The sequence below is a fragment of the Salvelinus sp. IW2-2015 genome, linkage group LG8 (assembly GCF_002910315.2).
Source record: "Salvelinus sp. IW2-2015 linkage group LG8, ASM291031v2, whole genome shotgun sequence".
Lineage (NCBI taxonomy): Eukaryota > Metazoa > Chordata > Actinopteri > Salmoniformes > Salmonidae > Salvelinus > Salvelinus sp. IW2-2015.
Genome location: NC_036848.1, coordinates 4,297,662 through 4,314,509, shown reverse-complemented (window position 1 = coordinate 4,314,509; position 16,848 = coordinate 4,297,662). Strand labels below are relative to the sequence as shown.

General features: G+C 45.6%; 1 protein-coding gene across 1 annotated transcript in view; it reads right to left on the bottom strand.

Annotated features, from left to right (window-relative positions):
- Positions 1 to 484: 484 nt before the first annotated feature.
- Positions 485 to 16,848, bottom strand: part of ints6l (integrator complex subunit 6 like) — a 29,039-nt gene continuing 12,675 nt past the window's right edge. Inside the window, 14 exon segments of the mRNA XM_023992175.3 lie at positions 485 to 720; positions 2,990 to 3,083; positions 4,376 to 4,780; positions 5,215 to 5,449; positions 5,557 to 5,699; positions 6,760 to 6,886; positions 8,618 to 8,833; positions 9,121 to 9,231; positions 9,359 to 9,453; positions 10,726 to 10,858; positions 11,394 to 11,546; positions 12,825 to 12,988; positions 13,182 to 13,310; positions 15,543 to 15,726. Of these exon segments, the coding sequence (XP_023847943.1) occupies positions 612 to 720; positions 2,990 to 3,083; positions 4,376 to 4,780; positions 5,215 to 5,449; positions 5,557 to 5,699; positions 6,760 to 6,886; positions 8,618 to 8,833; positions 9,121 to 9,231; positions 9,359 to 9,453; positions 10,726 to 10,858; positions 11,394 to 11,546; positions 12,825 to 12,988; positions 13,182 to 13,310; positions 15,543 to 15,726 (2,298 nt within the window). The 3' untranslated portion in view covers positions 485 to 611.

Here is a 16,848-nt window from a genome sequence, read left to right as displayed (position 1 = left end):
CATCCTATGGGGTGTTGTTGGACCATGTGTAAGTCATGTCTTGTGAAGGAGAGTAACCTGTTCCTGTCCATGTCTTGTGAAGGAGAGTACCCTGTTCCTGTACATGTCTTGTGAAGGAGAGTACCCTGTTCCTGTCCATGTCTTGTGAAGGAGAGTACCCTGTTCCTGTCCATGTCTTGTGAAGGAGAGTACCCTGTTCCTGTACATGTCTTGTGAAGGAGAGTACCCTGTTCCTGTACATGTCTTGTGAAGGAGAGTACCCTGTTCCTGTACATTCTTGTGAAGGAGAGTACCCTGTCTGTACATGTCTTGTGAAGGAGAGTACCCTGTTCCTGTCCATGTCTTGTGAAGGAGAGTACCTGTTCCTGTCCAGTCTTGTGAAGGAGAGTACCGTTCCTTAACTGTCTTGTGAAGGAGAGTACCCTGTCTGTCCATTTCTTTGAAGGAGGTAACCCTGTCCTGTACATGTCTTTGAAGAGAGTACCCTGTTCCTGTACATGTCTTGTGAAGGAGAGTACCCTGTTCCTGTACATGTCTTGTGAAGGAGAGTACCCTGTTCCTGTACATGTCTTTGTGTTTCTGAGCAGGGACCTCTGCAGGCCACTTCTTCACTATCTACCATGGTCGTTGTAAAGGCGGACAGCAGGGAGCTGCAGCTCCTTCTCCTCAATCAACTCCAGAGCTGTCTCCAACTGCTGGATCAGCACCCGCTTCTTAAACCTGGGAGGAGAGGAAAGAGAGAGAGAGAGAGAGAGAGAGAGAGAGAGAGAGAAAGAGAGAGAAAGAGAGAGAAAGAGATAGGGGGGGAAAGGGATGGAAAGAAATAAGTACAGAGGAAAAATGGAAGGAAACAGAGGCCATGAGGTTTGCAACTGCATTGCAGTGGAGGTGTTATACGACCGGATGCAACGACTGCTTTGACGAAGCAGAATAATGACTGCAATGTACTTATGGCCCACAATTTATGTCTGCAGTGTACAGTGTACTGACAGCACTAAACCTGGGGAGGAATCGCAGATAGAGCTCTAAATGGGTAACAGCAGTGAAGTAAGTAGGTTACTATGCTTTCAAATCATTTTGAGCATACTTTCAAATTAAGAATTACTATGCTTTCTAATTAAGAATTACTATATGGTAAATTAATAATTATTATGCTGTCAAATTAAGAATTACTATGCTTTTAAATTAAGAATTACTATGCTTTTAAATTCAGAACAGTGTCCTTATCTTAAGTTGGACACTAGCATTTTTTATTTCCAAATATCACACAGACCGATGTAACCACCCTTGCTGAAAATTAATATAATGAATGAATGATGAAAGCAAGATTACAGCAATATTCTCCTACACAGTGGAGCTTAGTTACACTGTGTTGTTTTCATTGTTCTCAGTCTGTACTTGGAGTCTGGTGTAAACAGAAAGACGGTGTGTCAGTCTGTACTGTGGGTAGTCTGTGTAGACAGACAGACGTGTGTCAGTCTGTACTGTGGGTAGTCTGGTGTAGACAACAGACGGTGTGTCAGTCTGTTACTGTTGGGTTCTGTGTAGACAGACAGACGTGTGTCAGTCTGTACTGTGGGTAGTCTGGTGTAAACAGAAGACGGTTGTCAGTCTGTACTGTGGGTAGTCTGGTGTAGACAGACAGACGGTGTGTCAGTCTGTACTGTGGGTAGTCTGTGTAGACAGACAGACGGGTGTGTCAGTCTGTACTGTGGGTTATGTCTGGTAAACAGAAAGACGGTGTGTCAGTCTGTACTGCGGGTAGTCTGGTGTAGACAGACAGACGGTGTGTCAGTCTGTACGTGGGTAGTCTGGTGTAGACAGAACAGACGGTGTGTCAGTCTGTACTGTGGGTAGTCTGGTGTAGACAGACAGACGGTGGGTCAGGTTGTACTGTGGGTAGTCTGGTGTAGACAGAAAGACGGTGTGTCAGTCTGTACTGTGGTAGTCTGGTGTAGACAGACAGACTGTGGTCAGTCTGTACTGTGGGTAGTCTGTGTAAACAGAAAGACGTGTGTCAGTCTGTACTGCGGGTAGTCTGGTGTAAACAGACAGACGGTGTGTCAGTCTGTACTGTGGGTAGTCTGGTGTAAACAGACAGACGGTGGGTCAGTCTGTACTGTGGGTAGTCTGGTGTAGACAGACAGACGGTGTGTCATCTGTACTGTGGGTAGTCTGGTGTAGACAGACAGACGGTGGGTCAGGTTGTACTGTGGGTAGTCTGGTGTAGACAGAAAGACGGTGTGTCAGTCTGTACTGTGGGTAGTCTGGTGTAAACAGAAAGACGGTGTGTCAGTCTGTACTGTGGTAGTTGTCTGGTGTAAACAGAAAGACGGTGTGTCAGTCTGTACTGTGGGTAGTCTGGTGTAGACAGACAGACGGTGTGTCAGTCTGTACTGCGGTAGTCTGGTGTAAACAGAAAGACGGTGTGTCAGTCTGTACTGTGGGTAGTCTGGTGTAGACAGACAGACGGTGTGTCAGTCTGTACTGTGTAGTCTGGTGTAAACAGAAAGACGGTGTGTCAGTCTGTACTGCGGGTAGTCTGGTGTAAACAGAAAGACGGTGTGTCAGTCTGTACTGTGGTAGTCTGGTGTAAACAGACAGACGGTGTGTCAGTCTGTACTGTGGGTAGCTGGTGTAGACAGACAGACGGTGGGTCAGTCTTGTACTGTGGGTAGTCTGTGTAGACAGACAGACGGTGTGTCAGTCTGTACTGTGGTAGTCTGGTGTAGACAGACAGACGGTGGGTCAGTCTGTACTGTGGGTAGTCTGGTGTAAACAGACAGACGGTGTGTCAGTCTGTACTGTGGTAGTCTGGTGTAGACAGACAGACGGTGTGTCAGTCTGTACTGTGGGTAGTCTGGTGTAGACAGACAGACGTGTGTCAGTCTGTACTGTGGGTAGTCTGGTGAAACAGACAGACGGTGTGTCAGTCTGTACTGTGGGTAGTCTGGTGTAGACAGACAGACAGACAGACAGTGGGTCTCACCTGGCAGCCTCCTTGATCGCGTGATGGATGAAGTACCTCTGGACCGTCACAGACCCCTTCACCTCCTCAGCAGCCCTGAATATGGTCTCATAGTCTGGGAACAAGGACAGGCACAGTCAGGGGTCAGTGGAGGTGGTCCAGCAGATGGAAGATAAGGGACTTCTCTACACTATAAAGGGAATAGGTGCCCTTTGGACACGACTCAGCACTCTTCTAAGTAGTATGTGTATCACGACTCAGCACTCTTCTAAGTAGGATGTTATCACGACTCAGCACTCTTCTAAGTAGTATGTGTATCACGACTCAGCACTCTTCTAAGTAGTATGTGTATCACGACTCAGCACTCTTCTAAGTAGTATGTGTATCACGACTCAGTACTCTTCTAAGTAGTATGTGTATCACGACTCAGTACTCTTCTAAGTAGTATGTGTATCACGACTCAGTACTCTTCTAAGTAGTATGTGTATCACGACCTCAGCACGCTTCTAAGTAGTATGTGTATCACGACTCAATACTCTTCTAAGTAGTATGTGTATCACGACTCAGTACTATCTAAGTAGTATGTGTATCACGACTCAGTACTCTTCTAAGTAGTATGTGTATCACGACTCAGTACTCTTCTAAGTAGTATGTGTATCACGACTCAGTACTCTTCTAAGTAGTATGTGTATCACGACTCAGCACTCTTCTAAGTAGTATGTGTATCACAACTCAGTACTCTTCTAAGTAGTATGTGTATCACGACTCAGCACTCTTCTAAGTAGTATGTGTTTCACGATTCAGTACTCTTCTAAGTAGTATGTGTATCACGACTCAGTACTCTTCTAAGTAGTATGTGTATCACGACTCAGTACTCTTCTAAGTAGTATGTGTATCACTACTCAGTACTCTTCTAAGTAGTATGTGTATCACGACTCAGAACTCTTCTAAGTAGTATGTGTATCACGACTCAGCACTCTTCTAAGTAGTATGTGTATCACGACTCACACTCTTCTAAGTAGTATGTGTATCACGACTCAGCACTCTTCTAAGTAGTATGTGTATCACGACTCAGTACTCTTCTAAAAGTATGTGTATCAGACTCAGCACTCTTCAAGTAGTATTGTATCACGACTCAGCACTCTTCTAAGTAGTATGTGTATCAAGACTCATACTCTTCTAAGTAGTATGTGTATCACGACTCAGCACTCTTCTAAGTAGTATGTGTATCACGACTCAGTACTCTTCAAGTAGTATGTGTATCACGACTCAGCACTCTTCTAAGTAGTATGTGTATCACGACTCATACTCTTCTAAGTAGTATGTGTATCACACTCAGTACTCTTCTAAGTAGTATGTGTATCACTACTCAGTACTCTTCTAAGTAGTATGTGTATCACTACTCACTGCGGCCAGGTTTGCGGACCTCCTTGATGACCCGTGTGCGCAGCTCAGCATTGCTGCCATCTAGTGGGGCTATGGTGACCGCCTCAGGCTCAGCTTGGTCTGCTCCATTTTCATCTCCCTCCAGCTCTCCCTCCTGGTCCCCCTCACAGCTTTGCTGCTGTCTCTCTGAGGGGGGCCGCTCATCCAGGCCACCCTCCCCCAACCTGTCCTCCTCCACGCCACTGTCCTCCCCACTGTCCCCCGCACACATCCCAGGCCTCTCACTCTCTCTCTCCTCCAGGATGAGTGCATTTGTGCCCCCTCCCACACCGTCCACCACCATTCCAGGCCAGCCGTCCCCTGATTCAGGCCCCACACCCCCCTCCCCGTTACTCTCTGTGCCCAGCACGTTGTTCCCCACTGCTCCTGTGGGGGGCAGAAGAGCACATTTCATGACATTATCAAGATGATGAACACCCTCAACAGGGAAACTGTTTTAAATGAAGATCCATTTTATATTGAGGTTAAAGTTTTATGTCTGCATGTCATTTTCTGACCACTAACTAACACTTTCAGTAGACTGAGATCTGCCATTTCCATACTGTATGTGTCCAGTTCTATTACACTCATATAGCAATCAATACAAACTGAAATCCATGAGCATACAACATATCATTAAAAACATTATTTAAACAAAAACAAATGTTTAAGTGTCAGTCAGGATGGAAGGGAATTTCTCTGGGAGTTGATGCAGTTCAGATGGTATCGAGAGAAGAAGAAGTGTTGATGGTCTCGGAGGGATCCAGTCAGTCGGCATCAGAGAGACAGTCAGGTCCGAAGCCTCAGCAACTCACCCCTACCTTTGTGCAGTGGGATGGGCTTGATGATGCCATCCTGGCCCTGGGCCCCGTTCCCATTGGACCCCTTCCCCACTACATGGTTGGTGATGATTGGTGGAGTCTGGGGCCGACGCAATAAAGGGGACATACTCCGCCTTCTCTTCAGAGCAGCCCCCGAGTTGGGGTCCCCCGTAATGCCTCTCTTCTTGCTTTGGGGACCCGTTACAAACTCATCTGCCTCATCAATCATCATCCCCTGGGATCAAGAACAAACAAACCAAGTGGTTGTAGAATGATGATGTCACACTATTATCACTGCTGTTTTTGCTGATCTCTGCTGTGTGTGTGTGTGTATGTTTGTACCTTCTTGTCCTGTTTGAATGGGTTGCCGAAGGTGTGCAGGCGTTTGGGTTGGTCAGGGTCGATCTCTCTCAGAGGAGACGGCATCATCTTTAGATACTCCTGATAGTTGCCCATCTGAACCATGGGTATACTGTGAAGGTAGTCTAACAACCAGCACATACTCAATGTCAAAACAAATTAATTTAATTTCAATCAGCATAAAAGCCCACTGTTGTATTCATTCATTTACCATATAAATACATTCTTAGGGTGGCTAGTATCAACAGTTCGTGACATTTTTCCACTTCTTACATAATCTTTTCATACTGTAGTCAATAGACTGACAAGAATAATCTAACTGATGATTCATTCTTTAGATTCTAAACCGTTGGGGGAGGGGGGGAGGGGCACTAAGCTGACATATGGAATTTTACTATGGATCATTTAGCTGTTTGATTTTGAATTTTAGGACCTCTTTAGGTATAAATAATAATATAAAACAATGTTTTGATAAAATATAGATGTTGGCCTTTACTACTATAGCCCATAGAAACACATTGAATAACACATTCATTCATTTCAAAATGACAGTCACAAAATAAATCATAAGAAGCAAGGTTTTGAAGTGTCTGTCCTAAATCTAAGGAGATATATATATATTTTTACACATATTTAACCCCTTTTTTTTGGGTAGGAACAAAACTACCGTCATACTTCCATTTCTTTKTTTTTTTAAATGTACCGGTTAATTTCAGACAAGTCCCATGACACTTGTGGGGGTCGTAGAGCAAAAACAGAGAACACCATCATGTTCATGAGAATCTCCCCTTTCCACAATGGGGTTTGTAGCCCAAATGGTTCGGACGCTACCAAACAGAAGGTGGCACATCGTCGGTACCGACAACTCTCCTGACACTTGGTGGGGGCCGTAGAGTAAAAGTTTGTAGGTCAAACCATTCGGACGTTTACATGAAAAGACTGATTTTCAGGATGTCTCATGGTCTGACAAACACCGCTCTAGCTCTGTCACCTTTCACCTCAGATGCAGAAGTGCGACACTGGCGGGCAGATGCGGTGGATTGAGAAGCATCCAATGCAAAAAAACTGATATCTCTAGCTTAAACTGACGGATTTTGATGGGGATTTTTTTGTTATGTAACTTAGATTGACGCACCAGTGCATCAACCGACTCTAGGGGGTTAAGCAGCTTTCAAGCCTGCCTACCTTCATCTTGTCCTCTGATAAGTTTCTGAGTAGTCCTCAGAAGGTTGGAGCGCATCCGTGTCAGCTGATCCAGAAGGTTCCGTCTTGGGATGTCATAGGCGTTCCGATACGCCTGAGGCTTTAGATCCTGAGGAGATCGGAAGTAATGAGATACAGAAACCCTGTCTGCCACTTCAATCTAGGAACATCGTCTGCGTCCCAAATGGAACCCTATTCACTGGGCTCTGGTCAAAAGTTGTGCACTATATACAGTGGGGAGAACAAGTATTTGATACACTGCCGATTTTGCAGGTTTTCCTACTTACAAAAATCCAGAAAATCACATTGTATGATTTTTAAGTAATTAATTAGCATTTTATTGCATGACATAAGTATTTGATCACCTACCAACCAGTAAGAATTCCGTCTCTCACAGACCTGTTAGTTTTCCTTTAAGAAGCCCTCCTGTTCTCCACTCATTACCTGTATTAACTGCACCTGTTTGAACTCGTTACCTGTATAAAAGACACCTGTACACACACTCAATCAAACAGACTCCAACCTCTCCACAATGGCCAAGACCAGAGAGCTGTGTAAGGACATCAGGGATAAAATTGTAGACCTGCACAAGGCTGGGATGGGCTACAGGACAATAGGCAAGCAGCTTGGTGAGAAGGCAACAACTGTTGGCGCAATTATTAGAAAATGGAAGAAGTTCAAGATGACGGTCAATCACCCTCGGTCTGGGGCTCCATGCAAGATCTCACCTCGAGGGGCATCAATGATCATGAGGAAGGTGTGAGGGATCAGCCCAAAACTACACGGCAGGACCTGGTCAATGACCTGAAGAGAGCTGGGACCACAGTCTCAAAGAAAACCATTAGTAACACACTACGCCGTCATGGATTAAAATCCTGCAGCGCACGCAAGGTCCCCCTGCTCAAGCCAGCGCATGTCCAGGCCCATCTGAAGTTTTCCAATGACCATCTGGATGATCCAGAGGAGGAATGGGAGAAGGTCATGTGGTCTGATGAGACAAAAATAGAGCTTTTTGGTCTAAACTCCACTCGCCGTGTTTGGAGGAAGAAGAAGGATGAGTACAACCCCAAGAACACCATCCCAACCGTGAAGCATGGTGGTGGAAACATCATTCTTTGGGGATGCTTTTCTGCAAAGGGGACAGCACGACTGCACCCTATTGAGGGGAGGATGGATGGGGACATGTATCGTGAGATCTTGGCCAACAACCTCCTTCCCTCAGTAAGAGCATTGAAGATGGGTCGTGGCTGGGTCTTCCAGCATGACAACGACCCGAAACACACAGCCAGGGCAACTAAGGAGTGGCTCCGTAAGAAGCATCTCAAGGTCCTGGAGTGGCCTAGCCAGTCTCCAGACCTGAACCCAATAGAAAATCTTTGGAGGGAGCTGAAAGTCTGTATTGCCCAGCGAAAGCCCCGAAACCTGAAAGATCTGGAGAAGGTCTGTATGGAGGAGTGGGCCAAAATCCCTGCTGCAGTGTGTGCAAACCTGGTCAAGAACTACAGGAAACGTATGATCTCTGTAATTAAGGTTTCTGTACCAAATATTAAGTTCTGCTTTTCTGATGTATCAAATACTTATGRCATGCAATAAAATGCAAATGAATTACTTAAAAATCATACAATGTGATTTTCTGGATTTTTGTTTTAGATTCCGTCTCTCACAGTTGAAGTGTACCTATGATAAAAATTACAGACCTCTACATGCTTTGTAAGTAGGAAAACCTGCAAAATCGGCAGTGTATCAAATACTTGTTCTCCCCACTGTATGGCATAGGGTGCCATTTGGGATACAGTTATCCTTTCAGGCATCTCAGAGTTTCACCCTGCCGGTTCTGTACCTTGTTGAGCAGTGCAATCTGAAAGCCGGCAAACTCCTTGAAGTTGATGTCTGCAAGGCGGAGGGACATCTCTCCGGTGATACCCTGCAGCAGCTGCTTGAAGTCTTTGCGGTGGGCCAGGGACAGGGTGTTGGAGTGGTTCTTCACCTTTATCCCAGTCTCTTGGGGAGCCTTCTTCCCTACAGACACGATCAGGCGATCCGACTCCATCTTTGCCTGCAGACAGAGAAAGAGACAAAGACAGGTTCTTTATTCACTAATTCACACCAGCTGGGTGTGCTCCTAAAGTGTATTCAGACCTACATAAGTGACCCTTGTTAAACACGTATCACGTTGTATGTACAAACTTTGAAAGCTATAGATATATACTAAGTCTAGTTGTGCATCCCAAATGGGACCCTATTCCCTATATAGTGTACTACTTTGGGCCCTGGTCAAAGTAGTGCACTACATAGAGAATAGGGTGCCATTTAGGATCCTACCCAGGTGAAGGGAAGCCCCACCTGCTGGCTAAGCTTCTTTAGGTAGGAGATGACACTGTAGCTGAGGCCACAGTCCATGTTGTCGGAGATGAGGTTGGGCGCTCCCATCATTCTCAGTGCCTTCTTCAATGGCTGTATGGAAACACAGAGAGCCCATAGAGAAAGTGCATCACCATCAAACAAACATGAAATACATATAGCACATATGGATACAAATATATATTTACATATATGACATTGACCAAGAACAGTACATTACCAAGAGAAAGTAAGGAGGCATGGTCTTCAGGTAGATCTCAAAGGCCTGCCGCCACTTTAGGTTTGGCTTCAGTTTGTGCACTTTAAACAGGTCATCTGTGAAGACAGCAGGGTTGGGGGTTGGGAAGAGGAAAAAGACCTGAGACAAGCATAATCATCCAAGAACACCCAGAGATTGGCAATCAGAAAGTATCTTGTTACAAAATACCCTAAAGACCAATGTATCAGAATAATCTACACAAAACTGCGTATTTTTTATTTTTTTAATTGAAATACATACATTTGCACGTAAAACAACCTGTGACCTTCGGTTTACATGCTATGAACAGTACCAATATCCCACTTCATATATTGTTAGTCTTCAGAGCTTTGTGGCCCCTATTACTCAACATACACTGACTGCATTGGTGTCAGAAATGAGATTCCATGCCTTACCATGAGTATCATTTAATCAGAGGTGCAGATGGAGGCATAAAGGGGTTTGACATAAAGTTGAGGTACAGGAATCACTTCCCAAATGACAGAGAGTGTAGTGATAGTATGGCAATAACAAAAAACAAGAGTTCACTTCCACCTTTGGGACCATATTCACGGCACTATCCTCGCTCCTCCTCCACCAATACCTCTCAGGGCAACACGATAGTGACCTAACATTTCTTAAACCAATGCAGCAAATTTGGGGTGATATGGGGCATCAAAATTCTGAAGCATTATAATATATTTTGAAAATACAAAATACCATTCTCTGAAGTATGTTCTTCCAAATACATGGTGATTTTGGTCAGGTATTCAGGCCTTCCAAATACATGGGGATTTTGGTCAGGTACTCAGGCGTTCCAAATACATGGTGATTTTGGTCAGGTACTCATGCCTTCCAAATACATGGGGATTTTGGTCAGGTACTCAGGCCTTCCAAATACATGGGGATTTTATTTAGGTACTCAGGCCTTCTAAATACATGGTGATTTTAGTCAGGTACTCAGACCTTCCAAATACATGGTGATTTTAGTCAGTTCTCAGGCCTTCCAAATACATGGGGATTTTAGTCAGGTTCTCAGGCGTTCCAAATACATGGGGATTTTAGTCAGGTACTCAGGCCTTCCAAATACATGGGGATTTTAGTCAGGTTCTCAGGCCTTCCAAATACATGGGGATTTTAGTCAGGTTACTTCATACAGGGATTTAGCCTTCCAAATACATGGTGATTTAGTCAGTTCTCAGGCCTTCCAAAACACAAATGACAAAATACTCAAAAGTAATTTAAATACCTATTTCAATACATATAACAGAACACCCCACAAATGTCGCTAATGTATGGCTGTATACTGTTACAGCTTCAGCATAGAAGACATCCACAATCTCACTTACCAGGAGTGGCAAAACAAACTGGGTAGTTGTAAGGCATAACAAAGAGGTTGACACAGGAGAGAGTGGTGCTGGCCTTCAGGTACCCAAAGGGCTGGGCTAGGTCACTGTGCTTTCCACTACTGTTCACAAAGACCTGCAGGGAAGAGACAGAGAGAGAGAGAATGGGGGGGGGACAGCGAGAGGGGAGAAACAGAAGAAAGAGAGACAGAGAGACAGGGGGGGGGGCAGTGAGGAGGGTAGAGAATGAGAAGAGAAAGACAGAGAGACAGAGAGAGAGAGGGGAGCGAGAGACAGAGAGAAAGAGAGAGCATGAGAGAGAGAGGGGGGGAGCGAGAGACAGAGAGAGACAGAGAGAGAAAGAGAGCGTGAGAGAGAGAGAGAAGAGAGCGAGAGAGCGAGAGAGAGAGAGAGAGAGAGAGAGAGAGAGAGAGAGGGAGAGAGAGAGAGAAGAGAGAGAGAGAGAGAGAGAGAGAGAGAGAGAGAGAGAGAGAGAGAGAGATAGAAAGAAAGGGGGAGCGAGAGGACAGAGAGAAACAGAGAAAGAAAAAGAGAGGGGCAGAGAGAGAGAGAAAGCGAGAGAGGGCTCAGCACAAACAACATCCCACAGCATAACTAGAAATACAAACACCATAACTCCTTGAGGTTGTGTGTGGGAGCATTTCTCCTACCTGCCAGCACATGTGTGGAGACTTCCTCTCCAGGATGTACTGGGTGAGTGGCGAGGGCTCCAGTTCGTACTTGTCAAAGGGTAGCTTGTCAATCACCATGGGCTCACAGTCCACACAGGTGAAACGCACCATGGGGTGAGCAGAGCGAGGAGGCTAGTGGTGGGCAAAGGGAGAGAATGACAGAGAACATTAGAGCATTTCATACAATGCTGTCCTTGTTGAGGAGAAATAAACATCCTGAAACTATACCAATGCCATGCCGACACCACAGGAACTACTGTGTGTGTGTGTGTGGGGGGGGGTTGAAAAAGAGAGTAGAGACAGAACATTAAACAGTAGGATGGAGCTGGCAGACTCTAGTCAGTCAGCATCCACCCTGACCCTCTGTCCTTGGCACTGCCCCAGTAACACTACAGATAGTCAATATACAGAGAGAAAGAAAAACACAGAGAGAGTCCTAAGCAAACTTCACCCCCAGTTCTTGGCAATAAAGACACAGTGAGGAGCAATCATTCACAGGATGCCAAGGGCCAGGACAACTATAGGTCTCAAAGGCCAGGTCTACAGGTCCCGGGGGACCAGGACAATGTCAGGTCTCAGAGGCCAGGACTACAGGTCCCAGAGGGCCATGACTACAGGTCCCAGAGGGCAGGACAACTACAGGTACCAGAGGGCCAGGACAACTAAAGGTCCCAGAGGGCAGGACAACTACAGGTCCCAGAGGGCAGGACAACTACAGGTCCCAGAGGGCCAGAACAACTATAGGTCCCAGAGGGCCAAGACAACTATAGGTCCCAGAGGCCAGGACAACTAAAGGTCCCAGAGGCCAGGACAACTAAAGGTCCCAGAGGGCCAGAAAAACTACAGGTCCCAGAGGGCCTGGACAACTACAGGTCCCAGAGGGCCTTGACAACTATAGGTCCCAGAGGGCCAGGACAACTATAGGTCCCAGAGGGCCAGGACAACTANGGGCCAGGACAACTATAGGTCCCAGAGGCCAGGACAACTAAATGTCCCAGAGGCCAGGACAACTAAAGGTCCCAGAGGCCAGGACAACTATAGGTCCCAGAGGGCCAGGAAAACTACAGGTCCCAGAGGGCCTGGACAACTATAGGTCCCAGAGGCCAGGACAACTATAGGTCCCAGAGGGCCTGGACAACTATAGGTCCCAGAGGGCCAGGACAACTATAGGTCCCAGAGGGCCAGGACAACTACAGGTCCCAGGGGGCAAGAGTGCAGAGCCACATTTAACACTAAGTACTGGATTTAAGAGGAGCATAATGCTTAACTCTCATCCTCTTTCACTTGACCCATTAACTGACTGCTTAATAATCACACAAACAATATCTTAGTATTTCAAAATGGAGGGACTAATGAGCTTGCGTTAGTGTTACTGCATCAGTAACTGTGGGGTTAATGGCATCCTCTCACCAGAGCGGGGGAGTTCTGGTCCGGCCAGAAGGACTCAGGGATGGGCCAGTGGCCTACAGGCACCCCTGTCTTGGGGTTGGGTCGCACGTAGATGAGCTTGTGGCAGCTGTGCCAGGGCTGTGGGCTGAAGGACAACACGGGCCGGCTCGGGTCAACCATACCATCTGTAGAAGCAAACAACATGAGGTGTCCATTTCTCAACCGAACACAAACAGAAGAACAGCCAGAAGCAGCTGTTTGGAACACATCAGTCAAGCGCTGTCAGAGAGAGTCACCTTGAGACCATCAGAGGACACTTCATCATTGACACGCATAGTCATACACAAGAAGTTAGAGCGCATTCCTGTTAGGACATACCTTCGCCTACCAGAGGCGGATCTGGCCCTGTCTTTTCAAAGTTAATGACGACACCACTCAGAACCTTCTGGACCAGAGAGTCCAGACACTGGTTCAGCATCCTCTGAGTCCGTACACAGTATGACCGACCTGGAGAAAGAAAGAGTGGGAGGGATGAAGAACAAAGACAGAGAGATGGAGAAGACCTGTTATTAAGGGCTATAATGATACCAGTATTGCAATATCTTTTCCATGACAAAAATTAAAACAAGAAGCAGTTATTTTGTCCTTTAAAAACCGTCTGTATGTAAATTATTGTGTGACTCTAGATGACAACATAACGATGTTTGTTTCCAACATTAGGGCTGTTTTCCTAAAGAGGTTAAAGCCACTTCGTGTTTTCTTTCCTTGCCATGATACTAAGGAGTATGGTGATACTGGTATCGTCCCGGCATTAGTGTTATTCTGCATGTACACTCTCAGTCAAAAGTTTGGACACCTAGTCATTCAAGGGTTTTTCTTTATTTTTACTATTTTCTACATTGTAGAATAATCGTGAAGACATCAAAACTATGAAATAACACATATGGAATCATGTAGTAACCAAAAAAGTGTTTAACAAATCAAAGTATATTTTAGATTCTTCAAAGTAGACACCCTTTGCCTTGATGACAGCTTTGCACACTCTTGGCATTCTCTCAACCAGCTTCACCTGGAATACTTTTCCAACAGTCTTGAAGGAGTTCCCACATATGCTGAGCACTTGTTGGCTGCTTTTCCTTCACTCTGCGGTCCAACTCATCCCAAACCATCTCAATTGGGTTGAGGTCGGGCGATTGCGGAGGCCAGGTCATCTGATGCAGCACTCCATCACTCTCCTTCTTGGTCAAATACCCCTTACACAGCCTGGAGGTGTGTTGGGTCATTGTCCTGTTGAAAAACAAATGATAGGCCCACTAAGCCCAAACCAGCTGGGATGGTGTATCGCTGCAGAATGCTGTGGTAGCCATACTGGTTAAGTGTGCCTTGAATTCTAAATAAGTCACAGACAGTGTCATCAGCAAAGCACCCCCACGCCATCACACCTCCTCCTCCATGCTTCACAGTGGGAACCACACATGCGGAGATCATCCGTTCACCTACTCTTGAGTCTCACAAAGACATCGGAACCAAAAATCTCAAATTTGGACGCATCAGACCAAACAAATCTCTTCTTATTATTGATGTCCTTTAGTAGTGGTTTCTTTGCAGCAATTCGACCATGAAGGCCTGATTCACGGAGTCTCCTCTGAATAGTTGATGTTGAGATGTGTCTCTTTCTTCAACTCTGTGAAACATTTATTTGGGCTGCAATCTCTGAGGCTGGTAACTCTAATGAACGTATCCTCTGCAGCAGAGGTAACTCTGGGTCTTCCTTTCCTGTAGCGGTCCTCATAAGAGGCAGTTTCATCATAGCACTTGATGGTTTTTGCGACTGCACTTGAAGAAACTTTCAAAGTTCTTTACATTTTCCGGATTGACTAACCTTCATGTCTTAAAGTAATGATGGACTGTTGTTTCTCTTTGCTTATTTGAGCTGTTCTTGCCATAATATGGACTTGGTCTTTTACCAAATAGGGCTATATTCTGTATACCAACCCTACCTTGTCACAACACAACTGACTGGCTCAAACGCATGAAGAATTAAATAAATTCCACAAATTAATTTTTAACAAGGCACACCTGTTAATTGAAATACATTCCAGGTGACTACCTCATGAAGCTGGTTGAGAGAATGCCAAGGGTGTGCAAAGCTGTCATCAAGGCAAAGGGTGGCTACTTTGAAGAATCTCAAATATAAAATATATATTTTGATTTTAACACTTTTTGGTTACTACATGATTCCATGTGTGTTATTTCATAGTTCTGATGTCTTCACTATTATTCTACAATGTAGAAAATAGTAAAAAATAAAGAAAAACCCTGGAATGAGTAGGTGTGTCCAAACTTTTGACTGGTACTCTATATCTTCCAGAAAGTATTGACAATACATAGATAGTTGCAGATTTCATTTCCAGTCTCTGGAAACATTGCAAATGTTAAATGATACATAGCCTGGACCCTGAAGAAGGTACTCTGTGCCCAAATGTTGGTTGACCCATTAAATTGTTGAGAGCATATATAGACTGTGACCTTGTGTCTGTGTTTTTATACATTACACATTTTGACATCACAACAGACACAGTCCCACCCCAGAGCCAGTTAGAATAAGTAGAATGGGCGTCTCCATTGAAGTCAATGGTGCCATAATGGGTGAACTGGCAGACATTTGTCAGTGTACCCATAGGACTAGGGCAGGAAGTAAAAGCAGGACGTTAACTATTTCTATGGGGGGCATCCTACCTCCAGTGACCTCACACATCTGGGTGATGGCAGACTCGTCGTTGGGGACGCTGCCCAGCTGCTCGCTGTCGGGCGTGGCTGCCCCAGGGAGACGCAGCACCAGGGCGAAGAGACGCTGGTCCCACCGGAATGGCTCCTTGGTCAGCTCACTGCCTGGCAGTGGAGAGGTCAGGGGCAGGTGGAGCTGGAGACAGGGAGAGAGGAGCACAAAGGAGGGAAAGGGGCATGTTAGAGGTGGCAGCAATTAGCCTAGCAGTTATGAGCATTGGGCCAGTAACAGAAAGGTTGCTGTTTCAAATCCCTGAGCCGACTACAGTAGGCAACATCAAAAAAATGACAATGTGCCCTTGAGCAAGGCACTTAACCCTAATTGCTCCTGTAAGTTGCTCTGTATAAGAGCGTCTGCTAAATGACTAAAATGTCAAATGTAGAGGTGGGGAAGATGTGAAAATTGGATTAGCATTTAATTTGTCTTGTTACTGGACTTGTTACTGGACTTGTTAATTTGTCTTGTAATTGGGCCCAGGTGAGTTGGTTTCTTCTTATATAGTGTAATAACGATTTAGACAATGTGAGTCATCTGAATAACATACAGCTCATGAAGAATCATATGTCCTGGAATTCTCTGCCTGCTTCAAATGTGGGCTCTCTTTAACAGCCTCACTTACTAGCCAGGACCACAGTAGAACTCTACTAGCTGGAGAAAGTGAAACTGTTCCTTCTTCATTAGACCTCGCCAGGACCACAGTAGAACTCTACTGGCTGGAGAGTGAAACTGTTCTTCTTCATTAGACCTAGCCAGGACCACAGTAGAACTCTACTGGGAGAGTGAACTGTTCCTTCTTATTAGACCTAGCCAGGACCACAGTAGAACTCTACTGGCTGGGAGTGAAACTGTTCCTTCTTCATTAGACCTAGCCAGGACCACAGTAGAACTCTACTGGCTGGAGAGTGAAACTGTTCCTTCTTCATTAGACCTAGCCAGGACCACAGTAGAACTCTACTGGCTGGAGAGTGAAACTGTTCCTTCTTCATTAGACCTAGCCAGGACCACAGTAGAACTCTACTAGCTGGAGAGTGAAACTGTTCCTTCTTCATTAGACCTAGCCAGGACCACAGTAGAACTCTACTGGCTGGAGAGTGAAACTGTTCCTTCTTCATTAGACCTAGCCAGGACCACAGTAGAACTCTACTGGCTGGAGAGTGAAACTGTTCCTTCTTCATTAGACCTCGCCAGGACCACAGTAGAACTCTACTGGCTGGAGAGTGAAACTGTTCCTTCTTCATTAGACCTCGCCAGCGACGC